The 26446-nt window shown below is 57.3% G+C and overlaps 1 protein-coding gene across 3 annotated transcripts; it reads right to left on the reverse strand.

Annotated features, from left to right (window-relative positions):
• Positions 1 to 1058: 1058 nt before the first annotated feature.
• On the reverse strand, positions 1059 to 18168 carry OAT (ornithine aminotransferase). Of its 3 annotated transcripts, none has more exons than XM_080641858.1 (11): positions 18075 to 18168; positions 14133 to 14216; positions 12672 to 12898; positions 10765 to 10989; positions 10584 to 10679; positions 9340 to 9467; positions 8273 to 8395; positions 5427 to 5555; positions 4633 to 4746; positions 3794 to 3938; positions 1059 to 1839 (listed from the first exon to the last, which is right to left on the reverse strand). In XM_080641858.1, exons 3-11 carry the CDS (start codon positions 12871 to 12873, stop codon positions 1679 to 1681), a joined length of 1323 nt encoding a protein of 440 aa, XP_080497984.1. In that variant the 5' UTR covers positions 12874 to 12898; positions 14133 to 14216; positions 18075 to 18168; the 3' UTR covers positions 1059 to 1678. The 3 variants fall into 3 exon arrangements, with proteins under 3 accessions (XP_080497984.1, XP_080497986.1, XP_080497985.1); XM_080641860.1 differs by lacking the exon at positions 18075 to 18168 and adding an exon at positions 17661 to 17879; XM_080641859.1 differs by lacking the exon at positions 18075 to 18168 and adding an exon at positions 17748 to 17874.
• Between the last annotated feature and the right edge of the window lie 8278 nt (positions 18169 to 26446).

Raw genomic sequence — 26446 nt, forward strand, 5'->3', positions numbered from 1 at the left:
GTTTACACACCTGAGCTTCTCAGCCAAGTTCAAGACAAAGGGAGCAGTCGCCCCGCCCCGCCCCCGGGGCACCTGGACTGCCAACTGCCTCCCCCCGTAAGCCTTGTCCAGCCCACTGGGCCCAGGGCCCCACCGCTTACTATTTCACCCATCGGCTGCCTCCTGCACGCCTCTTCCTGGGGAGGAGCCCACAACCCGGGCCTGTGCCCTGACCGGGAATCGCACCCTGACTCCTGGTTCACGGGGTGACGCTCAACCACGGAGCCACGCCAACCCGGCTCACTACTTGCTGTTTCCATGACCTAAGGCAAGTTTCTCTGTCTGAGCCTTGGTTTCCTCATCTGTGAAATGGTACCTGACCTTCCGTGTGTCATGTGTCTTATAACATGTCTAGCCTCTGCAGACATCCCACCAGAAACCCCCACCCAGACCATAAGCCGCTGTATGAGCGACCCTCCTGCACCCACAGGCGCGCACGTTTAGCCAGGAGCTCCGTGCTGCTCAGAGGGGACTCAGGACCGAAGGGTGCAGGGAGCAAGTTCCCTGGACACAGCAGCCCACCTCGAGGGCCCCGTCCACAGAAACACTCCCACTGTGGCCCCGACACGGAACAGCGGCCACACGCTGCATTCAAGAGTGAAAAATGGCCTGGTCCAAATGTGCCCCCATACGCAATCACAGCACACCTGTGGGTGCGCCCCCAGGAGGCCGCCGCAGAGGCCCACACAGGTGTGCCCCCCGGAGGCCGCCGCAGAGGCCCGCACAGGTGTGCCCCCCCGGGAGGCCGCCGCAGAGGCCCGCACAGGTGTGCCCCCCGAAGGTGGCCGCAGAGACCCGCACAGGTGTGCCCCCAGGAGGCGGCCGCAGAGGCCCGCACAGAAAGGCGATCGCCGCGGGAGGGGTGGGGTGTCACGGGAGACTTGCTTTTCAGTGTCTGTTCTTGCAGAGATCACCACAGAAACAGAACTGCTCTTACAAACAGGACGTTAAGCAAGCAAAGCACATTCTCAAAGACCTGCAGGGCAGGCGGTCAGCACACTGCACACTGATCACGAAACTGACGTTTTAAATATCAGCTTTATTTCAAATTTAAAGAAAAACTGAAAACGAGTATTTTTTACAAATTATACCAACACTGAAAACGTAATTTGGGAATGTTGAACATTAATTCTTCATTCGAAATAATGACACATCTTGGTGTTGGCTAATGTCAAGTTTATTTAAACCTAGTACTTTATATAAGCTTAACCATTTAGTCCTTCCTAAAATTCAGTGATTCCACTTTAAAGGTTAAAGCAGTCTTCTACGTGAAACCCCATGTAACTTTCTGAAATGTAATACATCCACACCAGCAAGGAAATGATAAAAACCTGTGAAACCACACGGGGCTTGAAAAGGCCGCCTACATACAGACGGAGCATTTCACTCAGCACACACATGCGTGATCAAACGGACGCCATCACATTCTTACACAGCAGCCTGCGTGGTATGAATGCCCTGCCAGGACGTAGGAGCTGAACAGAACGTGTATTTAAAAAGGTCCTTGAAGACACAGGGGAGTGGAATGTGCCGGCGCTGGGAGCAGCAACGCAGAGGCTCTGATGTGGCCAGCTGGCCCCGCCCCCGGGGAGCAGGCCCCGCCCCCAGGGGAGCAGGCCCCTCAGAAGGCAGGGGCCCCTCAGAAGGACAGGATGGTCTTGTTGATGATCTCCACGGCCTCCTGGACCTCGTCCTCCTTGATCACCAGCGGAGGTGCGAGCCTGATGATGTCGCCGTGGGTGGGTTTGGCCAGAAGTCCGTTATCTCGGAGGCGCAGACACACCTTCCAAGCATCGTAATCTGAGGAGAAACGGCCACAGGCTGCTGGTCAGAGAGACACCGATAGCACTCAGCACTCCCTGCAGGTCCCGGGCAGGTGCGGCCTGCAAACAGCCTCCCGTCCCGCTCCAGCAAGACGGCGTGGGCTGCACGCTCGGTCCTGGTCTTAAAAGGAAGCTACCTGTCAGCCAGCGCAGAACGCGGCTTGAGTGGCCTCATCAGACATGTGGTTCTCGCTAGCTTTTCACAAAGACAGAAAATTATGTGCGGGGACTGCTGTACTCGTTACAGAGGAGCCGGTACAGAAAGAACGAGGTGCGACACACACTGCAACCGGCACAGAACGAGCAATGCCCCAGACCCAGCAACCCCACACCTACCGGGACGGCCTCCTGGCTTGTGGGAGGGGCGCTCATCGTCCGAGAGCCTGATCTCAACCCTGCCCGCGCTCAGGCTGGGGACCCAGACCCATCAGACCAGAGCCTGCGGGCTGGGCGAGGCTCGGGTGAACGTCTATAAGGCCCCCAGGTGGTTCTGAAGTGCAGCCAAGGCTGAACTCACCACTTTAAAAGGAAGCATTACACCCTGGCCGGTTTGGCTCAGTGGATAGAGCGTCGGCCTGCAGACTGGAAGGTCCCGGGTTCGATTCCGGTCAAGGGCATGTACCTTGGTTGCGGGCACATCCCCAGTGGGAGGTGTGCAGGAGGCAGCTGATGGATGTTTCTCTCTCATCGATGTTTCTAGCTCTCTATCCCTCTCCCTTCCTCTCTGTAACAAATCAATAAAATATATTTAAAAAAAAAAAAAAAGGGAACATTATCACAAGGAAACCCAGCCGGGAGCGCCTAGGGCCACAGGTGCTTCACTCAAACCAAGCAGCCAGTCAGGGGCCGCCAGCTGCCTCACCCCCCATCCCGCAGCCTCTGCGGAGGAGGTCCCCCCATCCCGCAGCCTCTGCGGAGGAGCTCCCCCATCCCGCAGCCTCTGCGGAGGAGGTCCCCCCATCCCGCAGCCTCTGCGGAGGAGCTCCCCCATCCCGCAGCCTCTGCGGAGGAGCTCCCCCATCCCGCAGCCTCTGCGGAGGAGGCTCCCCCGTCCCGCAGCCTCTGCGGAGGAGCTCCCCCATCCCGCAGCCTCTGCGGAGGAGCTCCCCCATCCCGCAGCCTCTGTGGAGGTCCCCCATCCCGCAGCCTCTGTGGAGGTCCCCCATCCCGCAGCCTCTGTGGAGGAGGCTCCCCCGTCCCGCAGCCTCTGTGGAGGAGGCTCCCCCATCCCGCAGCCTCTGTGGAGGAGGCCCCCCGCGTCCCGCAGCCTCTGCGGAGGAGCTCCCCCATCCCGCAGCCTCTGTGGAGGAGGCTCCCCCGTCCCGCAGCCTCTGTGGAGGTCCCCCCATCCCGCAGCCTCTGTGGAGGTCCCCCCATCCCGCAGCCTCTGCGGGGGCGGTCCGGGGCAGGGCCACTTAGGGCAGTGCGCTAGAGGACTGGACAGGAGCGCACGCCTCCCCGCGCTGCCTCACTGGCCGAGGGCGGCAACCAGCGTCTTTCGCACCAAAGCAGGTCAGGTGCCGCCCAGGTGCCGCCCAGGTGCCGCCCCGCGGGAAAGACCTGCATTTCTACGACTCAATGAATCGGGGCCCTCAGCCTAAGAGAGCTGGTCCCAGGCGGCCCGGCAGCAGTCTCCCAGGACCCCCAAACCAGATAAGACGCCACGAGTTAGCTCCTCCTGTGAAAACAACGCCTTCCGGCCCGGCCGCGTGCTCAGCAGCTAGAGCGTCGGCCCCCCGCACCCAAGGGTCATGGGTTTGATTCCCGGTCAAGGGCACGTGCCTGGGTCGCAGCCAGGAGATGTCTCCCCCTCCCAGATGTTCCTCTCTCTCTCCCCTCCTCCTCCCACCTCCCTCCACTCCCTCTAAAACACCTTCGGGTGAGGACTGACAAAAGCTGAAAGCGAAGGGCGCCCGAGCCAGTGCCCGCACCTTTGGTCTCCCGGATGGCGATGGCGTTCAGCAGCCCCTTCCCGCGCACCGCGGTCACGATGTCCGAGGGCAGCTTCATGAGCTCGTTCCTCAGGAGGGCGCCCATGCGGTCCGCGTTCTCCACGAGGTTCTCCTCTTCCAAAACCTGCGGGAAGTCACACGCGGTGCGGCTCAGCCCGCCTTTCCGCGGGCCGTGCCCTGGAGGGAATGTGGACCACACAGAGGAGCGTGGGGGAGGCTCTAACTTTTCCTTCCCGGCCCGGCCCGGCCCAGCCCGGCCCGGCCCGGCCCGGCCCGGCCCGGCCCGGCCCGGCCCGGCCCAGCCCAGCGAACTCTAACTACACACGAGCGCAGCCAGACCTTGCCTTGGTCACAAATCCATCACCAACCCGACAGGGTGGCAAACCATGGGTTTAACGTGTGACATACAGCGAATATAGTTTCTCATTAGTTGAATAAACCAATGGACTAACCATAGTTTAATTTTTTAACTGTAACAGTTCACTGATTTTTTTCTCTGGGAAGTCCACCTTAGGGAGTAAAAGGGTTTACATAACAAATCTGAAAGTGTTCAAACATACACTTAAAAGCGCCATGCGCACTAAGCCAGAGGCCTGGCGGGCTCAGCAAGGGCCCCCCGGGCCCCCAGGACCACAGCCCGGGCACTGCGGACGGCGATGCCCACGGGAGACCCCGTCTCTGGGCCTTGCCCCGAAAGATCCCCGCTCCCGGGCTCTGTGACACGCGGCCGTCATACGACATTTCTCGTGACACCAACGGCTCACATCCAGTCACTGCGACCCGACCCGAGGGACGGGCATGCGCTGCGCCGGCCTTACCTCGAGGGCGGCGATGGCCACGCGGCTGCCCAGAGGGTTGCCCCCGTACGTGGAGCCGTGCTCCCCGGGCTTGATGGTCAGCATGATCTCGTCGTCACACAGCACCGCCGACACCTGGGGGAGAGAGCAGTGCTGCCAACCCCTTCCCACCGCCGGGAGCACAGACAGCCCCGAGCCGACAGCGAACCGGACACAAGCTTCAGCTACAGGAGCTGCGCATCGCCACCTTCACTGCGGGACAAGCCCGCGCGCCCCAGCCGCCACCCGGCACCTCGCACGCGTACACAGCCCAGAACAGCAGCATTGGGACCAAGACATCAGCTGCTTCTGCAGCGACTGGGTGAGGATTCTTTCCACCCGGGGGGGGGGGGGGGCTCTCACTGCTTAGGAAGCCGTGCTCCCACCACCCTTCGCGCCCTCCCACCCACACCATAGACCGAGGGCTCTGGAGGACACCCAGGAGCAGGGCTCCCCCAAACCCGCCTTCCTCCTCCTCTGCACGAAGTGACCGTGGCTTTAAGCCATCGGTCGTGCTGTGTTCTGACAGCTGGAAAGCAGGGGTCCACAGGGCACTGCTGCGGCACAACCTTCCCCCCAAGCAAACGCCAAGGCCAAGCCCAGGGCCCGCCCGCTTCCGCGGTTACAATTGACCAAGGGCTCGCCCGTGGAGCTGGCAGTATTCTGGGTGGCGGACGGCACCACGTGAACCCGGACTACAGGACAGACAGCACTGCCGTCACCATCGGCTGGCGTCAGCATCCGTGAGCAGGGGAACAGAGGGTTAACGTCCTTACGGGGTACAGGCCCCCGGAAAGGGCCTTGCCCAGGAGGACGAGGTCAGGTCTGACGTTTTCATGGTCGACCGCCAGCCATCTACCCGTCCTGGCCAGTCCCGTCTGTATCTCATCAGCGATAAACAGGACCTGTCGGAAAACCACACAACAATGTTCCTTATCCATCTCGTTTCCCTAGGGAAATGGTAATCTTCGTTTCCCTGGTCCCCACACAGCCGAGATTGGTGGAAATGTTGTCATCAGCCATGCAATCTCAACAGTGTGCTATGAGCCCTGGCCAGTGTTGCTCAGTGGGCTGCGCACTGTCCTGTGCACGAAAGGTCGCCGGTTCCATTCCCCGTCAGGACACACGTCCAGGCTGGGGGCTCAATCCCCAGTCGGGGGTACGCAGGAGGCAGTCAAGGGATGTTTCTCTTTTACACCCTCTTACATCAATGTTTCTCCCTCTCTCTCTGAAAATCAATAAAAATTATTTTTAGGAAGTGTGCTATGGAATTTCAGAGGGAAGGCGGGGTGTGGGGATGGGAGAGGAGTGATTAGCCAGGGAACTTATATACATACTAGAGGCCCGGTGCACCAATTCATGCACAGGTGGGTCCCTCTGGGTGGCCTGCAGGGACCGGGCCGAAACCCACAGTCCAATGCCACCTGCAGCTCCTACCTGCCGCTCCCGCTCGTCCCGGCCCCACTGTGCTGCCGCGGCTCACGCCCAATCGGTCCCGATCGGGAGAGGCTCACGCTGCCACAGCTGCGCTCGCCAGCCATGAGCCCTGCGTCTGACGCCCTCCCAAGGGGAGTCACCTGCAGGATCGGGCCGAAACCAGCTCTCCGACATCCCCCGAGGGGTCCCGGACTGCGAGAGGGCACAGCCAGACTGAGGGACCCCCCTGGTGCACGATCGGGCCAGGGAGGGACCACGGGAGGCCTCCAGGGCGTGTCCGGCCCGTCTCACTCAGTCCTGATCAGCCGGACCCCAGCAGCAAGCTAACCTAGCGGTCAGAGCACCTGCCCCCTGGTGGTCAGTGCACATAATAGCGACTGGTCAACGGGTTGACTGTCTGCCCCCTGGTGGTCAGTGCACATCATAGCAAGGGGTTGAGCAGCCTTAATATATTAGCATATTACGCTTTGATTGTTCAGTTGTTCTGCCATTCAGTCTATTTGCATATTACCCTTTTATTATATAGGAATAGAGGCCTGGTGCACAAAATTCATACACAGGTAGGGTCCCTAGGCCTGGCCAGTGATCAGGGCCAACCAGGATCTTCCGGCTGCGGGCTGGGGCCTTCCTTGGTTCCGCGCCGCCCCCTGGTGGTCAGCACATGTCATAGCGAGTGATCAAACTCCGGGTCTCCCGGTCAAACTCCCGAGGGGACACTTTGCATATTGGCCTTTTATATACATAGAATATATGCACAGCCCATGGGCACAGACAAAGTGGTGAAGGCCTGGGAAGGGAGGGTACGTGGCAGAGGGGCTCAATGGGAAAAAAGAAAACAAACAAAGGGGACATCTGTAATACTTTCAACAATGAAGATTAAAAAAAAAGATGCTTTAAAAAGAAAGAAAGAAGGTGCTCGGAAACCTGGACACGCCCACGACCTCCTGTGCCGGCCCCCAGCCCGAGGCCATCTGCTCGGTCCCCCAGCGAGGAGAGGAGCTAACGCCAGGTAAGGCCTTTGTGGGGGTTTCTGACTGGAGCTAATCTCTAGAAACAATTAATTCACTTGTTTATTCCACCAACATTTATTAAACATCGACTTCCTATTAAATATTTACTAGCCTGGTGGGGAGAGGCGGAGAGCACTTGAATGCTGGCACAGAGGACAAAGGTTGGGAGGAACCGGGGCAAATGCTGAGAAGGGGGAGGAGGGAGGAGGGGGGAGGGGGGAGGTTCCACAGCCAGTAAAAGTGGGCGCTGTGCCGGCGCTCAGAGCTCTGAAGCTCAGGAAGGATGTCTCCCCCTAGCGGGAAGGTCAGGCAATCTCTGCATGTATCCCCACAGCTGACCCTGAGATGCAGGCAGGTGGGAAAGGGGGTGAGGTGGGAAAGGGGGTGAGGTGGGAAAGGGGGTGAGGTGGGAAAGGGGGTGAGGGAGGTGAGGTGGGAAAGGGGGTGAGGTGGGAAAGGGGGTGAGGTGGGAAAGGGGGTGAGGTGGGAAAGGGGGGTGAGGTGGGAAAGGGGGGTGAGGTGGGAAAGGGGGTGAGGTGGGAAAGGGGGTGAGGTGGGAAAGGGGGTGAGGGAGGTGAGGTGGGAAAGGGGGGTGAGGTGGGAAAGGGGGTGAGGGAGGTGAGGTGGGAAAGGGGGGTGAGGTGGGAAAGGGGGTGAGGGAGGTGAGGTGGGAAAGGGGGGTGAGGTGGGAAAGGGGGTGAGGGAGGTGAGGTGGGAAAGGGGGTAAGGGGGGAAAGGGGGTGAGGGAGGTGAGGTGGGAAAGGGGGGTGAGGTGGGAAAGGGGGGTGAGGTGGGAAAGGGGGTGAGGCAGGTGAGGTGGGAAAGGGGGTGAGGGGGGAAAGGGGGTGAGGGAGGTGAGGTGGGAAAGGGGGGTGAGGTGGGAAAGGGGGGTGAGGTGGGAAAGGGGGTGAGGTGGGAAAGGGGGTGAGGGAGGTGAGGTGGGAAAGGGGGTGAGGTGAAAAGGGGGTGAGATGGGAAAGGGGGTGAGGGGGGTGAGGTGGGAAAGGGAGTGAGGGGGGTGAGGTGGGAAAGGGGGTGAGGTGGGAAAGGGGGTGAGGGAGGTGAGGTGGGAAAGGGGGTGAGGGAGGTGAGGTGGGAAAGGGGGTGAGGTGGGAAAGGGGGTGAGGTGGGAAAGGGGGTGAGGTGGGAAAGGGGGTGAGGCAGGGGCAGCCCACCTGGTGCCTGGTGCAGAGCTCGCGCACGCCCATCAGGTAGCCTGGGTCGGGGACAATGACGCCCGCCTCGCCCTGAATGGGTTCGACCATGAACCCAGCAACGTTGGGATCCTGCAGCGCACGCTGCAAAACACATGTAAACACGCGTTAGCACTTCCTTCCCAGCCATTTCAACATCTGAAATCACACAGTGCACATGTACAGTTTCCTGTTAAGAGTAAGTATACAAATCACGTTTTCACACTAAATCACATTCTGACTTCAAACTATAACATTTCTGACATTCAATTACCAAAAACTCAACTACTCCAGCTTTAAGTTATTCTATCTTACATTTTCTAATGTACTAGAGGCCCGATGCATCCAATTCATGCCTGGGTAAGGTCCTCGGGCCTGGCTGGCGATCAGGGCCCATCAGCGGGGTGACCGGCAGGGCAATCAGGGGGGCTCTCCTGGCACCTGCCTTGGCCAGCCTGGTTTCACCTGCTCGCCGGCACCACCCCCCACCGGTCGCCTCCCTCTGCAGGGCCTCTGGCGGGACCATCAGGGGGCCCCCACTGGCACCTGCCTTGGCTGGCTTGGGGCCTGCGGGCTGGGGGCAGCTCCTGCATTGAACGCCTGCCCCCCCTGGTGGTCAGTGCGCATAATAGCGACTGGTCATTCCGCCGTTCGGTTCATTTACATATTAGACTTTTATTATATAGGATAGTAAAATGTAACTAAAATTAGGAGAAAATGGCCTTTTTAAAAGTGAATCTCTCTATTGTGTAAGTCCTCCGCTCACAATTTTAAAAAGCTAGCTGAAAGCAGAGCGGTTTTATCTGGTAATGGGGCAGCCCCTCTGCAGGTTAAGGCTCACACAGGACACAGCCGGAAGCAGCTGGCTGGCTGGCGGGTCAGACCACGGACCTCGGCCCCCCCACTGGAAACCAAGGCCCGTCACAGAGGGTCTGAGTCCCGGCCCGGCTTAGTGAGATGCGTTTCCTTAGTCACGTGTCCACGTGCAGCTCACACACGCCCGAGTACAAGCCCATTTACCGTGAGCGACAGCACGGACGCGGCCGTACCTCGAGAGCAGGCAGGTCGTTGTAGGGAATGATCTCGAAACCCGGCATGAAGGGGCCGAAGCCGTCGTAGCTGCTGGGGTCTGTGGAGCTGGAGATGGCGGACATGGTCCTGCCCCAGAAGTTCCCAGCTGGAGGAGAAACATGATCACTTCCAGCCCCACATCAGGGAGCAGCCCCCACGCCTTCGGGAGTCTGAGTTCTGAAATCCAAGGCTTTGCTCCGAGAGCTTCCATGAGCTTCCGCTTGTGACAGAACCTGGTCTGGAACCGCAGGGTTTGGGGGACACCAGGGCCCCCCCTGCGAGTGCCATGCAGGCGCTTCTCTACTGACGCCCGGTGCGGTGCGGCCGCGGGCAGACGCTCCTCCTCAACCACCCGAGCCCGGGGCCCTCGCCCACTGCCAGCCCCAGAGCGTCTGTGGCAACGTGTGTGAGAACAGCCTGCACGCGGTCTCCCCGTCTTCCTTCCCACCCGCCACGGGCTGGCTGAGCTGCACACGCCCCCAGGCGGGGCACTGTCACCGTGGCCGTCCCGGCAGGACCTGGGCGCTCGGCAGCAGCCACCTGCCTCTGCACAGAACATCCGCCCGCGTGTAGCTGGTGAGTGAGCGAGAGGGAGCCCACCTCCGAGAGGCTCTGCTCCGGGGGCTCAGACAGACAGAGGGGAGACCGTGACTGCACGCCGGCCCTGGGGGCTCCCGCTCTAGCCGGCGAGGAACCCCGTGACATACGGCACATGCATGAGCTCCCCGCACCGGGGCAAACGCAAGGAAGGAAGGGAAACAACGCGGAGTAAGAGAGAGACTTGGAGGTTCTCTCTTCTTTTAAACAATATGCCACTTTGTATGTTTTTAACGATTTCAGAGAGGAAGGGAGAGGGAGGGAGAGAGAACCATCCGTGAGGAGAGAGAGTCAGGGACTGGCTGCCTCCTGCAGGCTCCCTATTGGGGATCGAGGCCGCAGAGGAGTTCTCAAAGCTCATAACGTCTCTCACTCCAGGGAGAGAGGAGTAGGAAGCTATTTAGGAGAGAAAAATCCCGTATGTGAACCAATATTGGGAAATAAACCCAAGAAAAGGAAATTTTTGTGAAACATTCAACAAATACTGTGCCATATCCTGTATGAAGCGAACACATTACAGCATTGCATCCGTGAGCTCAATGACAAATCGCAGTGTGTGAGTGTGTGTGTGTGTGTGTGTGTGTGTGTGTGTGTGTGTGAAGCGCAGAAGGCGAGCGGCACCGACCTGCGAACAGGATCTTGGCTTTGTACTTGGGAATGCCCTTCACGGTGTAGCCCCACCTCCGCGCCAGCTTGCACGCCGTCTCTCCAGCCTCCACTCCTACCGAGAGAAAAGGTCTCCGTTTCTAAACGCCTAGTGACCCGAAGTCCGAGCTGCCTCCGGGCTCGCAGCACAGAACCCTCACCTGTGTTCATGGGGAGGACCTTGTGGTAGTTGAAGAGCTTCGTGACGTACTCCTCGTACTCGCCCAGCACGCTGTTGTAGAAGGCCCGCGAGGTCAGCGTCAGCTTCTCCGCCTGGCTCTTCAGGGCATCCACGATCTTGGGGTGGCAATGCCCTTGGTTGACGGCGCTGTACGCACTCAGGAAGTCGAAGTATTTCCTGCCTTCCACATCCCACAGGTAAATCCCTAAGATGTACAGGGACGTCATTTTAGAAAAACCACAAAGCGAGGAATATGTAAAAAATAACGATGATTTCAGACAATCACATAAAGTTGGGAAATTAAAACTGCCGGCACTGTGGTTAAGGCGTGTTTCAGTTCAAGTGTAATAAACTCTGGTTTATAAAACAATTCTATTTTATCTGTCCGGCTTCAAGTTAACATTGAACAAGAAGAGCATCACGTAAAAAGGTTTCATAAACTCTAGAGCAGGGGTGGGCAAACTTTTTGACTTGAGGGCCACAATGGGTTCTTAAACTGGACCGGAGGGCCGGAACAAAAGCATGGATGGAGTGTTTGTGTGAACTAATAATATAAATTCAAAGTAAAGGAGCGGAGGGGAGAGCAAGAGAACCGGATAGAACAGCCGGATCCGGCCTGCGGGCCGTAGTTTGCCCACGGCTGCTCTAGAGTAAAAGCTTTGCTCCTACAAAACGGGAGTCTGCAATTTGAAGTGAGAATTTCAAGGTGGAAGGTAACATGAAAAGTCACGATTTGTTGACTGTAACAACCGACAGGACGGGGAACATACTTCCAAATCATTCACCTCATCAGGAGCTGGTGCCCCGCACTCCTGTAACTCAACAAAGACATACAGCCCAGTGGAAAACGGGCAGAGAGCCCGAGTAACTGACACGCAAAAACGCATGCAGTTTAGCTCAGTGGATAGAGCGTCGGCCTGTGGACTGAAGGGTCCCGGGTTCGATTCCGGTCAAGGGCATGTACCTTGGTTGCAGGCACATCCCCAGTGGGAGGTGTGCAGGAGGCAGCTGATGGATGTTTCTCTCTCATCGATGTTTCTAACTCTCTATCCGTCTCCCTTCCTCTCTGTAAAATATCAATAAAATATATTTTTTAAAAAAATAAAAATAAAATAAAATATCCATAATAAAACTTAAAAAAAAAAAAAAACGCATGCAAATGACCAAGGGCACATGAATAGATGCTCAGCATCGAAATCGCTAGGGAAACGGAAATCCAACCACAACAGCAGCCCGGCTGGCGAGCTCGGGGGCTGAGCATCAACGCAGGAACCACGAGGTCGCTGGTTCGATTCCCAGTCAGGGCACATGCTCGGGCTGCAGGCTCGATCCCCAGGAGGGGGCGGGCAGGAGGGATGTTTTTCTCTCATCACTGATGTTTCCATCTCTCTCTCTCTCCCTTCCCCCCTCTCTCTAATAATCAATAAAAACATATTGTTAAGCAATCACAACAGGATTTCACACCAGTGAGATGGTTATAATTTTAAAAAAGGGAAACCAGTGTTGGGTGGAGAGAAGCCAGAACTCCCGTGTACTGCTGACGGGAGGGCAGCAGTGTGGCAAGTTCGGCAGAAGAAAATTCTTCGTCCTCCTGTGGGGACTTTTCCTCCTCCGAGTCTAAAGGGAACAGCGGCGGCTGTTCCAGTGCTTTCCTTGTATCTTCCCTTCTGCCTGGCACGGAGTGCCCCACCGAGACGGACCGAGCTCATCCCTGTGCCCCACGGCACCGCGCCCAGTGAGCAGCGACCCCCACAAACGCTGAGCCAACCCCATCTGCAATAGACACTGAAGGACGCTGGGAAATGCACAGGGAGAAAGCGTAGGAGTGATTTCTACACAAGGTTTCAAAGCGAAAACGGAGCGATTCTGGATGAGTTCACTACGTGCCTTTCCCTCTCTCCAGGGCCACAGGTAAGGGATGGTAGTTGTGAGCGCCGTACTTGGATTCCCGCTCGAACACGTAATCGGAGGATGGAGGGCCTTGGACCGTTTTCTTAGTCGCCACGGATGTAGCAGAAGCCACGGACGTGTGAGCGCCCCGGCAGAGGCCCGCCACCGTCTGCAGACGAGCTAGTTTGGAGAGCATCATGTCCTCGGAGCAGGAGGCCGCCGACCTGGCCACACACAGGAAGGACACCCGGTCAGAATCCTCCCGCGTCGGGTACGCTGGCTCATAAATATTACTGGGCACCTGCCGTCTACCGAGACACCGGGACACCGGGACACCGAGACACCGAGACACCAGGACACCGGGACACCGGGACACCGGGACACCGGGACACCGAGACACCGAGACACCGAGACACCGAGACACGAGCGCGCCCTGGCCGCTGTGCTCGGGTTAGAGCAGGGGTGGGCAAACTTTTTGACTCGAGGGCCACAGTGGGTTCTTAAACTGGACCGGAGGGCCGGAACAAAAGCATGGATGGAGTGTTTGTGTGAACTAATATAAATTCAAAGTAAAGGAGCGGAGGGGAGAGCAAGAGAACCCTCCGCTCTTTCAGCTCCGCGGGCCGGATAGAACAGCCGAACGGGCCGGATCCGGCCCGCGGGCCGTAGTTTGCCCACGGCTGGGATAGAGCGTCAGCCTGCGCACCGAAGGGTTGAGGTTTGGATCCCCGGTCAAGGGCACGGACCTGGGCTGCAGGTTGCATCCCCGGCCGGTCAGGGAGCGTGCGGGGGGCGGGCCACTGGCCGGTGTGTCTCTCATCAATGTTTCTCTCCCTCCACCCTCCACTCCCCCCACCCCGCCATTCTCCCTCCCTTCCACTCTCTCTAAAACTCAGTGGGGAAAATACCCTCGGTGAGGATTAACAACGTGAGGGAAGGAAGAAGCAGACCAGAGAGCACCAAGGCCTTCGGGGAGCCGAGGGTAAACAAGGGCGCAGCACACGAACCCGCAGTCACTCCTAACACGCTCTGCGACTGGATGGGCAGTGCCACGGGCTGAGTCCCAAGAGGAAGGGAGAGACACAGGGCGGGGCACGTACTTCTCAGCGCCCCGCCCACCCCCCCCACCCCCACCTCCCTGCCCCGCCTGGTAGTTCCGTAATAAACACACACGCCTTTTTAAGTCGCAGGTGCTGAGAGGGCATCAGGGACGAGAACTCACTCTGGGGGGTCAGGCAGGGCGGAAGCACCGGCAGACGGAAGGGTGGGTGCCCGACCTCGTAGGCTGAGCAGCCACTCAGAGGCGCTTATGTGGGGGCACGACCGCCTGGCCTTCGGTGAGCGGCCAACTTAGCAAAACGTAACGCGTGGACCCTGACTCGCCCCCTTTACCCGGGCCCGCCCGTAAACCCCGTGTGTTAGGGAATTAGCAAGACCCAGCACTCGGCCGCCACTCACCAGCTACCCTTCCTTCCCGCAGCTCAGACGGAAACACAGATGCTGACCGGAGACCCAGGGACGGTCTGCAGGCTCCAAGGATTCCTGAAATAAGATGCGGAATTATAAGCATGACGGAGGAGAAGGCCCTGGCGTTCATGTTTTATCTCAGGTGTATCGACAACAAAAACGGTTACGTAAAATATATTAGCCGGCTCCGGCCGGTGTGGCTCAGGTGGTGGCACATCGTCCCGTGCACCCACAGGTCATCAGATCCCTTCCGGGTCAGACACAGACCCAGGTGCGGGCCCCATCCCCAGTGGGCAGCGTGCAGGACGCAGCTGATCAATGTGTCTCTCTCACCAATGTTCTCTCTCTCTCTCTCCCTCTAAAATCAATAAAAACACATTTTTTAAAAGAAACATTCTAACAGAATTGAGATGGACTTAAAATAGTCGGCATCAATAACCTCCTCTTCCAGAAAGCCCTGGAGACGAGGAGAGCAGAGTCCCAGCTGGGCCGGCCGGCTGAGCTCCCTGAGCGTCGCTGTCCTGGGGGCAGAAGGAGGCCGAGGCCTCGGGTCATTGCTGAGGACTGAACGCGGTACCGTGAAGTGCCAGCCCCAGCACAGGTGGCCACGCACCAGGGCCCTTCCCCCTGCAACCCGGCCCAGGACTAGCCGACCTCTCCCACAGAGATGCCAACAGCGCCGTGGCTTCTATTTTTAAACCAGAGATTTTTTTAATAAGAGTGAAATGTTTCCACTGACTAAGAAATCAGAAACACAATGACCAGCAATTCCATGCTTTGGAGAGAGCCATTGAGTTTTGTTTGTGCAGAAACACTACCAGCTGCGTCTTCTCGCCCTCCCCCACAGACTTCACCCCAGAAAGCCCTCCCGAGCACTCCCAGGTCACCTTCACAAACTTCTGCCACGGGTCCTGCCCCCCCCACCCCCGCTAGAGCCCCACCAGGTCCTGCAAAGGACAACCACCACCCTGACATTCACGCTGCCTCCCCAGCACTAGCCCGTCTGGGCATTCCGTGAGCGCTGTCTGTCAAACGCATGAGGCCAGTCCGAAGTACACGCAGGCTCAGGGCTCCCGAGGCGTGCGGGCAGCGGCAGGCAGCGAGCAGGGCCCTGCAGAGAGACTGAGCCTCCGGACACGTGGGGGCGGCTCCAAGGGGAGGCTGGCGTTCTCTGAGACATTAGATTATAAGTAACAAATCTTTCCTTCAGGTTCACTTCAAAAAAATAAATAAATAAAATTTAGCCCTGACCAGTTTGGCTCAGTGGATAGAGCGTCGGCCTGGGGACTGAAGGGTCCCGGGTTTGATTCCGGTCAAGGGCATGTACCTTGGTTGCAGGCACATCCCCAGTGGGAGGTGTGCAGGAGGCAGCTGATCGATGTTTCTCTCTCATCGATGTTTCTAACTCTCTATCCCTCTCCCTTCCTCTCTGTAAAAAATCAATAAAATATATTTTTTTTAAAAAAAGAGTTCACTTCAAAAAAATAAATAAATAAAATTTAAAAAGTGTTCACCCAGCCCTGGCGGGTGTGGCTCAGTTGGTTGGGTGTCATCCTGTGCACTGAAAGGTCACCAGTTCGGTTCCCGGTCAGGGCACGCGCCTGGGGTGCAGGCTGGACCCCCGGGAGGTCAGGGCACGCGCCTGGGGTGCAGGCTGGACCCCCGGGAGGTCAGGGCACGCGCCTGGGGTGCAGGCTGGATCCCCGGGAGGTCAGGGCACGCGCCTGGGGTGCAGGCTGGACCCCCGGGAGCGTGCAGGAGGCAGCTGATCCGTACCTTTCTCTGTCTCCCTTTCTCCCTTTCCCTTCCTCTCTCTAAAATAATAATATATTTTTTAACATGTATATTTTTTAAAAGAATTCACTCCATTAGATGTAACGACCTTCATGTGTACAAGTGTGAACATGCCAGGCTATTGTCATGCATTTAACCACACCCAGGTCCTGAGGAAGAGAAAAAAGTTGCTCTCGACAGCAAAAACGTTAACATGGAATGTTTTCAGCAATCTACAGAATTAACAGAATCCTTCTTCAAGACGCTAAATTACTCTCTCCTGTCTAATCCATCCTATTTCCATCAGAACATACCTAAAATAGAACTTCCATAAAGGCTGCATTTTGAAGTTAATGTAGCATACACTAGGAAATATTTATTTTTAATTCACTCAGGAAAAAAACCTGTAAATCCAACAACCAAAAAAAAAAAAAAAAAACCCTTAAAATATCCCACTTGAATAAATTTGGCTTCCTCTATTTGTCAAATATTTACTTTTCTGGAGGTAACCATTCACAACAAATACAGTCCTTTTCCAAAAGTCCTGCCAGTAAAAGTGCTGGGTTTTTACATAATCTGGCTGACGTTCAACTGAAGTGCGTCACTGGCAAGCAGCCGAAGCAGCGCTATTGAAAAAGACTGGCTCAGCCAGACACCACCCTCCACACACCTCCCAACCGGCCCATTCATCACTGTCCCAAAGGGACGTGGACCAGCCCGGCTTGTGTGGCTCAGTGGTGGAGGGCGGGCCCAGGAACCACGAGGTCACGGGTTCAATTCCCAGGCACAGGCCCAGGCTGCTGGCTCCATCCCCAGTAGGGGGCGTGCAGGAGGCAGCTGATCAATGATGTTTCTATCTCTGCCTTTCTCTCTCTAAAAAAAAAAAAAAAAAAAAAAATCAATAAAAAATATATATATATATATATTTTTAATGCATGAGATTCAACCCATCCTCACAAACTCAGGCAAGGGTCCGTGCACACAAGTAGCTGTAAAAAAGGCAGGGTATGGGGGGAACACAAATAAGTCAGCCTCTTCGAGGGGGGAAAAATGCCTTTTTAAGAATTCTTACTATGTAAAGATCACTGGGTTTTAGAGGGGAGAGGATGCATAATTCATCTCAAACATCATGAAAAACTATAAACCCCAAAACAAGGAACTTGTTTATGGAAGTCTTGTTTTTTAGTCAAAAACGCTTGGCTCCTGTTCTCTGCAGGAACCGGGGTGCTCCCATGAAGGAAGTCTTTCATTCCCTTCAAACGTTCATTTCCAAGGGATGAGAGGAGGAGTTTGGCTCATGCGCACGAAGAGCAAGCTTCCTCTCCCAAACCCCAGAACCTGGAGGTGAGGACTTTCTTCAGCTAAAGCCACTTCACCCCGAAGTCACTCCTTCTTAACCCCCTAATTTGCCACCACGTATCCAACAGGTCAAACTGAACCCCACGAAGGTCAGCGATGCCGTGACCCGGGGGAGAGGGCAGGGCGCTGGGCACAGGTGTGCAGGTGCTGCCGCCCGCGCGGCTGGGAAGGCCGAGGAAGGAGCCTCGCGTGGGAGCCGTGCGGCCACCCCGGCCCCATCCACCGAACCGCAGGTACCGACTCCGAGGAGGCTCCCGAAGGGTCCGATCCGGACCGAGGCTGCAGAAAGGGGGAGGTTGGGGAGGGGAGACCCGCAGGTGGGCCAGGGCCCCGGGAGCTGCGGGAGGTCTCCAGGCCCGCAACAGAGCCGCCGCGTCCAGAACGCACCCCCAGGCCGACCTCCGGAGACAGGGTGCCCGTAGCCCGGGGGTGCCCGCAGCCCAGGGTGCCCGCAGCCCGGGGTGCCCGCGGCACCTCAACGCCTCCTTTCCGGGAACCCAAGGGCGCGCAGACACGACGGGGCTCGGGGGCCGGCCGGCTCCGCCCGCCCTGGAAGGCGAAGGTGCCACATCCACAGCCTCTGCGCCTCCGGCCTCCCCCCTGCCCGCGGCCGCCGGGCCCCGTGACGCCGCGCCGGGTGCAGAGGCGGAGCCTGCCGCGCGCAGAGGCCCAGCGCACCCCTCCGCTCCCCGGGGCCCGGCCCGGAGCCGCCCGCGCCCCTGGACCTCGCCCGCCGCCGCGGGCACCCAGCCCCACCGCCCCCGGCCCCCGGCCCCCGGCCCCCCACGCCCGCGCGGCTACCTGGCGGCGTCTCCGACTCGCGCACCAGCGGCTACGTCTCGGCGGCAGCGGCCAGCGCGGCGCGTCACGGACTTTAAGATGCGGCGTCCGCCACGCCCCCGAGACGCCCTCGCCTCCCATTGGCTGACGTGGAGGGCCGCGCACCAATCGCCGTGGGCCCCGTAGCCCCGCCCGCCCCGCCAGCCCTGCGGGCGCGAGCCGCGGACCCGGCCTGGAACGGCGGGTTCGAGCCGCGCTCGCGCCTCCCGGGCCCGCTGCTCGGAGCCGCAGCCGGGTCCCTGCGCCCCGCGCCCGCTGGCCGTTGCCTCTCCTCGGCCCCCGGCCCTGCTGACCCCCGCGACTGTGCGCCCCGCCCCTGGCCCCGCAGAGCCTCAGGGCGCCAACGTCAGCCCCACCCCAGACGCGGCTGCGGCCCCCTCGCCCTTGAACCGCGGTGGCTGCGGCTCTGAACCCGCCCCCAGAAGCCACCGCGGCAGCTGGGCACCCCGCCGCCCCGTCGCTGCGGAGATAGCTAAATGCTTGCAATGCACCGTGCGTTTGTCTGCGGCGCCCTCCACGCCCGTGACAAGACTCAGAGCTCAATCTCACGTGAACTCGGAGGGGACGTGGACATCGTGTAGGCCCCACTGTCTCCGTGGGGTGTTGGGTAACACAGGAGAGGCAGGCGGCCTGCCCAGGCTATCCCAAGGGGAGGCCGGCCCCGCCCTGTGTGCAGACAGGGACAGAGGACCGAAGTGGGCCCCGCGGTCCACTAGACCCACGTGATCAGTCAGGCTCCCCGCGGGGAAACCAGCAGCAGCTCCAGGATGTAACTTTGAGGTCTGCTTGGTCATCATTTCGCGGGGGACAGGTCAACCAGAGGGTGGAGGAGTGAGCTGGGCCCGTGCACCTGGGGCCTTTGTCAGCCCCACGCCTAAGGGGAGAGGTTTCCAGAGCCCACACCTGCCTGGGCCATGAGTGACCCACGGGGATGGAGCCACCCGGAGGCCAGGGAGCCAGGTGCCAGCCCTGGAAGGCAGTACTTGCAGGTGAGCCTCCTGGGACACAGACAGGGTGGGGAAGGCAGGGAGAAGATGGGGTCGGAGGGCAAATGGAAGACATTGGACATACATAAGCCGCTGAGCGGGAAGTAGTCACAGCTGCACTGCAGGGGCGGGAAAACGGTGTGGGCACCGAGGCGGGGCCGTAACAGCAGGGCCCAGGTTTGCAGCTGTCCAGAGCAAGACCCCAAGGGATTCCGTCCTCCTGGGCCCCACCTGCCCTAGACCAAGGCCACTTACTCCCACTGTTGGGGCCACTGGAACTCTCTGAGAGCAGGCCTGTGCCTTTTCCTTTTCTCTTCCTTTCTTTTCTTTTTCTCTCTTTCTTTTTTCTCTCCCTCCACTACCCTGCACAGTGTGATTAATTACTGGAAGTTAGCTGGTTCTGCCCCAGGGGTCAGAGAGAAATCATCTCCCCTCGTTCCTGCTCTTCCAACCTGGGCAGGTATGGAAGCCAAGCCCAGCTCTTGGAATGACTGCGAAGCCAGGGGCCCGGGCTCTGCCTCTGCGAGTAGGAGCAGGTGCCTCTGAGCTCACACCGGGGGCGGGCCAGCCAGCGTGTGAACAGGGGCACAGGCTGGAACGCTCCGGGACTCACAGATAAGGCGCTCTGTAACAAAAGTGCTTCCGCGAGCAAGAAACTGCTGAGAATGTCTGGGTTTTATCTCCTCTTTCTTATCGGGAAAATGCAGCAGGAACAGGGAGCGTGGTAATATCTTACAGCTTCTCTCCCAACGGCTGTTTTCCAGCCTAACTTGGCCTTGGAGACGTAGACTTGAAAGCGGCTTGTTTTCATCCAGGAAGCAGGCCAAACGGCTCCACTGGCATGTGCTTTATGTGTACAGCCTGTTCACGTGTAAGGGCAGAGCATACATTGCAAAGATTTTCGAGCCTCAAAAACTGTCCATAGGTCCCAGTATTTAACTGCCCAGGAGCCATGAAGCCGACAGAGAGAGACTGATCCCGTAGCAGATATCCCGCACCTAAACGGACTGCATCAGTTCAGCCAGCACATGTCCCTGGAGTGCCCAGCGCCAAAGCGGGAAAGGTTTCACACCAGGCCAGAGCGTGCGGGCCTCTAGCAAGGCGGGGGGGTGGGGGGGTGGGCGTCGGGAAGCGCACCTTCAACAAGTGTGCACAGAAGCCTTGCAATTCTGACCATGGGAAAAAGCAGATGCTACATTTAAAGGGAAAGAATTCTTTTTTAAAAAAAAAAAATAAATATGTTTTTATTGATTTCTTTTAGAGAGAGAGGAAGGGGGCAGGATAGAAACATCCATGAGAGAGAGAAATATCGATGAGAGAAACGTCAAAGATCAGCTTCCTTCTGCACGACTCCCCGCTACCCCTCCCCTCCTCTCCCCCTCCCCCCCCCCCCCCACCACACACACACGCTGGGCATGTGCCCTGACTGGGAATTGAACCAGTGACCTCTCGGTTCATGGATCGATGCTCAGCCACTGAGCCTCACCGGCCGGGCTGGAAGGAAAGAACTCCTAGTTTTCTGACACAGGCGACTCTCAGTTCTGTGACCGGAAAAGCTTACACGGGCCTCTGATTTTTCCTCCTCCCTTCGCCGTCCAGCGTGTCATCGCTGGTTCTTAGGGGAGCCTGCCTCTGCCTGGGCTTGGGGTGACCGAAGAGGAGAACCCCGCTGACGCCCAGGAGAACGTCAGGCAGTGAGACTTAGCAGGCACGCGTTCGGTGAATTTACCGGCAGAGAAGCCCTTCCCCTCCGGTTATATTCCCTCCAGAAAGACGTCTGGAGGAGAGAGAACTCGGGGTCCAGAGGGCGGGTCTGGCAGGAGCCGGTAGCGCCCAGCAGCACCCAGCAGTGCCCAGCAGCGCCTAGCCAGCCGTGGGCAAACGACGGCCCGCGGGCCGGATCCGGCTGTTCTATCCGGTTCTCTTGCTCTCCCCTCCGCTCCTTTACTTTGAATGTATATTAGTTCACACAAACACTCCATCCATGCTTTTGTTCCGGCTCTCCGGTCCAGTTTAAGAACCCATGGTGGCCCTCGAGTCAAAAAGTTTGCCCACCCCTGGAGACGGCGGTGAGGGGGCAGCTGCTCCGCCAGCGGGGCCAGCGGCGAGACTCAGACGTGCGCAGGTGAAACGCGGGTCCTGGTGTGGCCCAGCCCTGCCGGAGAAGGAGTTCTTTCCCAGGAAGCCGAGCTCGGCCTGAGGCCGCCAGGTGCGGCTCTGGGCCGGCCCTCCCCACGCGACACCCTCCCTGACTCCTTGGGCCACTTCGCACAGCCCGTCGGCTGGTCCGGGTCCTGCCCGTGGCCGTGTCTAGCTCTGTGTCTTCTCCGCAGCCAGGCCCCACGTCCTCGGAGGCAGAGCCCCCCTGCAGGATTCCGACAGCCTCCCGGAGCCCAGCAACATCCCGCGTGGGAAGGGGTCATGATGCCACACGTGTCAGAGAGCAAGCCTTTCTCCGTGTTCTGCTCCGCAAACCTGGGCAGGCGGGCACCCCTGGAATGGGTACGCAGGCCAGCCATGCCCGGCTGGGCCGCTGTGGGCAGGAGCAGCTGCTTCTGAGTTCACACAGGGGGCGTGACCCCCCAGATGTGAGCGGCTAGTTATCTTGTCCCCAAGGAACAAGAGGCAGAGCAGGTGGCCAATGTGAGAGGCTGATCCTGGTGGCCCGGAGCCCTCCCCACTCCTGGGACAGTGACAGCCATTCAGATTTCACAGCGGCACGGCCCGGGGGTTGAGTGTCGACCTAGGAACCAGGAGGTCACGGTTGGAGTCCCGGTCAGGGCACAGGCCCGGGTTCTATCCCCAGCGTGGGGCGTGCAGGAGGCAGCCGATAGATGAGTCTCTCCCATCATGGATGAGTCTGTCTTTCCCTCTCCCTTCCTTTCTGAAATCAGTTCTCTAGAGAAATAAATTTTTGAAAGCCCTAGACCAGGGGTGGGCAAACTTTTTGACTCGAGGGCCACAATGGGTTCTTAAACTGGACCGGAGGGCCGGAACAAGAGCATGGATGGAGTGTTCGTGTGAACTAATATAAATTCAAAGTAAAGGAGCGGAGGGGAGAGCAAGAGAACCGGATAGAACAGCTGGATCCGGCCCGCGGGCCGTAGTTTGCCCACGGCTGCCCTAGAAGCTTGGGGTGACGAAAGGAAGGCACCTCCCTGTTGTCCTCGCCACCTAAGTGCCCAAGGGCTGCCAGCTGGGCCTGCTGAGTGGACGGAGCAGAGAAGGGCGGGTCAGTTCTCAGCCTGGGGCCTGAGCTCTAGAACGGGGCTGGGTCCAGAGCGGGGCCTCTGAGAGGGTCTCGGGGTGGTGACTACAGGTGAAGGACCCTGTGGGCCCAGAAGGCTGAGTAGGAAGAGAACAGAAAACGCCGGAAGCGGGATGGCGGCCAGCCTGGCCTATGAGGCTCACACAGCTAGAGGGGAAGTCTGTTGAGGTCAACTCAATAGCAAATGATTAATAAGAGGCTTGGCCCCTGGAGCTGAAAAGTCAGCTAATTCTTGATATGGAAACATAATAACTATCTTGTTTTGAACAAGGGAATTACAGATTCATGTGCACAATAAATTTTAAAGCTGAAAAGCTGTAAAAACCTAACCTAACACTTTTTACGATGGTGTAAATCCAAGGTCCCAGGCAAAGGGCCCCAGCCGTCTTACAAAATAGGACGAGGGTGGCCAAGAAGCCAGGGCGTCTACCCATCATGCTCCCTGCTCAGGGTATGTAATCCGCAGAAAGAACTTCAACTCAGAACAAAAAATGGTTGAAGTAAACATTTTTTTTTTACAAAAAGTTAACGTAGTGAGTCAATAGCAACATTTATTTGGAAAATATTTACACTGCTCATTGACTTAAAAATAAAATAAGAGCAACCTCAAGTGCTAGTTAAATATTCACATCCTTATCGATTCAGGTACTAGGAAGCCCCGTGTATTTTGCAACGATGTTTTATTGACGTTTTATTGACTGTGTGAAGGCTGACTCGGAGTGCCCCAAGTTGGATACCTTTTGTTACTGTTCTTTGGAGAACTTGAATTCTGATTCTTCTGTGTTGAACTATCATAAAAATAATAATTAATTAAACGAATTCAAAGTTTTCTCCTAAAATGGTTGACTTAAATAAATTGGTTTTTAAGGTGTTTTTTTAATTTCAAAGGTAAACGCTATTAAGTAAATATGATATGGTATTACACATCATTTCGTCTTTGTTGAAGACACTTACGGTTTAGTTTGCTCAGGATTTTGCCACGAGTTGCTCACCATTTCGGACAGTCGAGTCACAGACAACAAACAGTGCCAGCCCTGGGGTTCAGTCCCAGGCACTCTGCATTTGTGGCCCAGCCCTGGGGTTCAGTCCCAGGCACTCTGCATTTGTGGCCCAGCCCTGGGGTTCAGTCCCAGGCACTCTGCATTTGTGGCCCAGCCCTGGGGTTCAGTCCCAGGCACTCTGCAATTGTGGCCCAGCCCTGGGGTTCAGTCCCAGGCACTCTGCATTTGTGGCCCAGCCCTGGGGTTCAGTCACCCGTGCACTCTGCAATTGTGGCTGTCAGACCCTTCCTACAGGCATTCAGGCTTTCTCTCTTCTTCTGACATTGAGTCTCCCCAGAAGGATTTTAGTAATAATGGTGAATTAAATCCTTAAATTAGGGCTGAGGAATGACAGGCTACCCTGCTACCTCAGGTTTGATTTATTGCATTGACTAAACTTACTTTTGTTTCTGAGTCCGAATTCGTTTCAGTCTAGATTGAAGCCGCGGGAGATCTCCGCCACATCAGTCTCCCGTTTCCCGATGGATTCGGAACGACCCGTGCCCTGCCCCCAGCTCACAGCCCTGGGCAGAGCTCCAGAGCCAGGAGAGCCAGCGCCTTGCAGCTCGGGCTTCGGAGCGGGACTGGGTGCGTAGGGGACCACCAGTGCTCCAGTCTGACCCATCAGGGCTCCAGTACACGCGGTGGCTGCTCCGAGCACCTGCCAGGCAGACCTACAGTAGCTAAGATGCAGGTTTCAGCATCAAAAAATCCAAGTCGCCCGGCCAGTGTGGCTCAGTGGTTGAGCATCGACCCCTGAACTGGGAGGTCACAGTCCGATTCCCAGTCAGGGCACATGGCCAGGTTGCTGGCTCCATCCCCAATAGGAAGCAGGAGATGGACGATTCTCTCTCATCATTGATGTTTCTGTCCCTCTCTGCCTCCTCTCTCTGAAGTCGACAAATATGTATATATTTTTAAAAATCCAAAAGTCTATCCTGACTCCACCACTCCTTAGCTGGGTAACAGGAAGCACCACCCGCCCAGCATCTTGTAAAAGGGGCTGTCGTGGGGACCACCGAGAGATGTGGTACCCTAAAACATCCAGTCCCTTCCAAGCCGCCAGCAGCTCAAAACATGAGTGGCATCATTATCTGTATTTACCCCGATGAGTCACGGGTTCTTGCTAGTCCTCACGACCGTCATCGGCCCTAAATCCTCCATCTTCTCCAGATTCCTGCTGAAATCCACATAAATCACAGGCCATACTTAGAGAGCTAGAAAAGTGCCCGTTGGAAGGGCAACACTGTGTTATCACTTTGATCCGCTGAAACACATTTTATTTGGAAAAGGCGACCTTTTTCTTTCCCTGTTGAGTGAAGTGTCACTCACGTAGCTCAGAAACTGTTCCTACTCGGCCGAGAGTTCTCTGCGCTGAGCCCTGGGTCTGGGAAGCTCCGTCGGGCCACATTCCATGTTAGCAATTCCGCTCTGAGCTGGCCCGCTTCCGGTCCATACACAAGCTTTGGAAACAGCTTTGCCTGCGTGTTCACTTTCTAAAGGAAGCTTGCAATAGATCCCGGGGCATAGCAAGCGCCTCACTGGGCGATTTGTCAAAAAGTTTCAATCTCTCCTTTTTCCAAAGATTAGCTTTGAAATTACGTAAAGCATCTAGCTCTTTCTTTCTTTCTTTCTTCCCCCCTTCCTTACTTCTTTCTTCCCGCCCCCCCTTTTTTTTTAGATAGTTCTATTGAGCTACTTTCTTCTCTGACATTTTCTGCCCCCAGCAACTTCTCGTTGCTCTGTAAACATTTAATGCAGCGGTTTCGTTTTCAAATCAAGGCAGATTAAAAAGCCCACCCCGGGAAGACTTCCTCCAGCCCACGCCCACGTGGACAACCCTGTGTGTTAGCTTCCTGCATGTCCTTCCACGGACGGTTTGTGCCACGGAAGCCAGAACAGACACGTCAATCTTCTCACCGCTTTCTAACACCCGCACCTGCAGGTTCTAGGGGCTCTTTGGACCTTGCTGCTGCCGTGCCCGGCGCTCTCCGAGGCCCTAGGACCGTGGTCGGCAAACTGCGGCTCGCGAGCCACATGCGGCTCGTTGGCCCCTTGAGTGTGGCTCTTCCACAAAATACCACGGCCTGGGCGAGTCTATTTTGAAGAAGTGGCGTTAGAAGAAGTTTAAGTTTAAAAAATTTGGCTCTCCAAAGAAATGTCAATCGTTGTCCTGTGGATGTTTGGCTCTGTTGACGAACGAGTTTGCCGACCACTGGCCTAGGAGAGGCGGGCCCCTGCCTTCTGTTGATAGCTGCGTTAATGGCCCCATATCGCAGACAGGGGGTTGGTTCCAGTCTTGCTGTGCAGCGTCTCAGCAGGTAACCTTGTCTGTGACCCTTCACGAAGGCATATCTGTGGGTTAAAGTCCTCGCGGTGCCATTGCTGGGTCAGAAGACTGGCCTACACTGTAGTTCAATGTCGGGACGTCTCAGGCAGGGCTGGGGGAGAGGCGAGTGCGTCGCTCAGTGTGTGGAGCGGGGGCTGGGCTGGGCTCTGCGCGGGGTGGGGGGGGGGGCGGGACTGGGCTCTGCACAGAGACGGAGACGCTGCTGGAACAGAGGGTTAGAGGTGAGAAAGCCCAGAGCCGCCTGCCGCTGCGGGGCAGCCCAAGGCATCGGCGTTGTCCTCCCACCGGAGTTGATTTCTATTGATTCCCTGCATCTGTGAGGGCGGGAAAGCAAACAAATGCTTCTACGGCAGCCGTGGGCAAACGACGGCCCGCGGGCCGGATCCGCGGGCCGGATCCGGCTGTTCTATCCGGTTCTCTTGCTCTGCCCTCCGCTCCTTTACTTTGAATTTATATTAGTTCACACAAACACTCCATCCATGCTTTTGTTCCGGCCCTCCGGTCCAGTTTAAGAACCCATGGTGGCCCTCGAGTCAAAAAGTTTGCCCACCCCTGTACGCAAACGCTGGGCACCATCTCATAAATGTGACATTTCCTTTCAAATGCAGTGAAGTTGTGTGGGTGGAAAAGGGCCACATACGAAACCCGTCACGCTCAGGGGAGGCCTGAGGGCGGCTGTACAAGCTCAG

The sequence above is a fragment of the Plecotus auritus genome (assembly GCF_963455305.1).
Source record: "Plecotus auritus genome assembly, chromosome: 9".
Taxonomy (NCBI): domain Eukaryota; kingdom Metazoa; phylum Chordata; class Mammalia; order Chiroptera; family Vespertilionidae; genus Plecotus; species Plecotus auritus.

Coding starts and splice junctions, on each gene's coding strand:
- OAT (XM_080641858.1), bottom strand. CDS start 12,873: ATGATGCTCTCCAAACTAGCTCGTCTGCAGACGGTGGCGGGCCTCTGC. Junction 10,680..10,764: donor GGTCCTCCCCATGAACACAG/GTGAGGGTTCTG, acceptor TTCTCTCGGTAG/GAGTGGAGGCTGGAGAGACG. Junction 8,396..9,339: donor ACGACCTGCCTGCTCTCGAG/GTACGGCCGCGT, acceptor TGTGTTTTGCAG/CGTGCGCTGCAGGATCCCAA.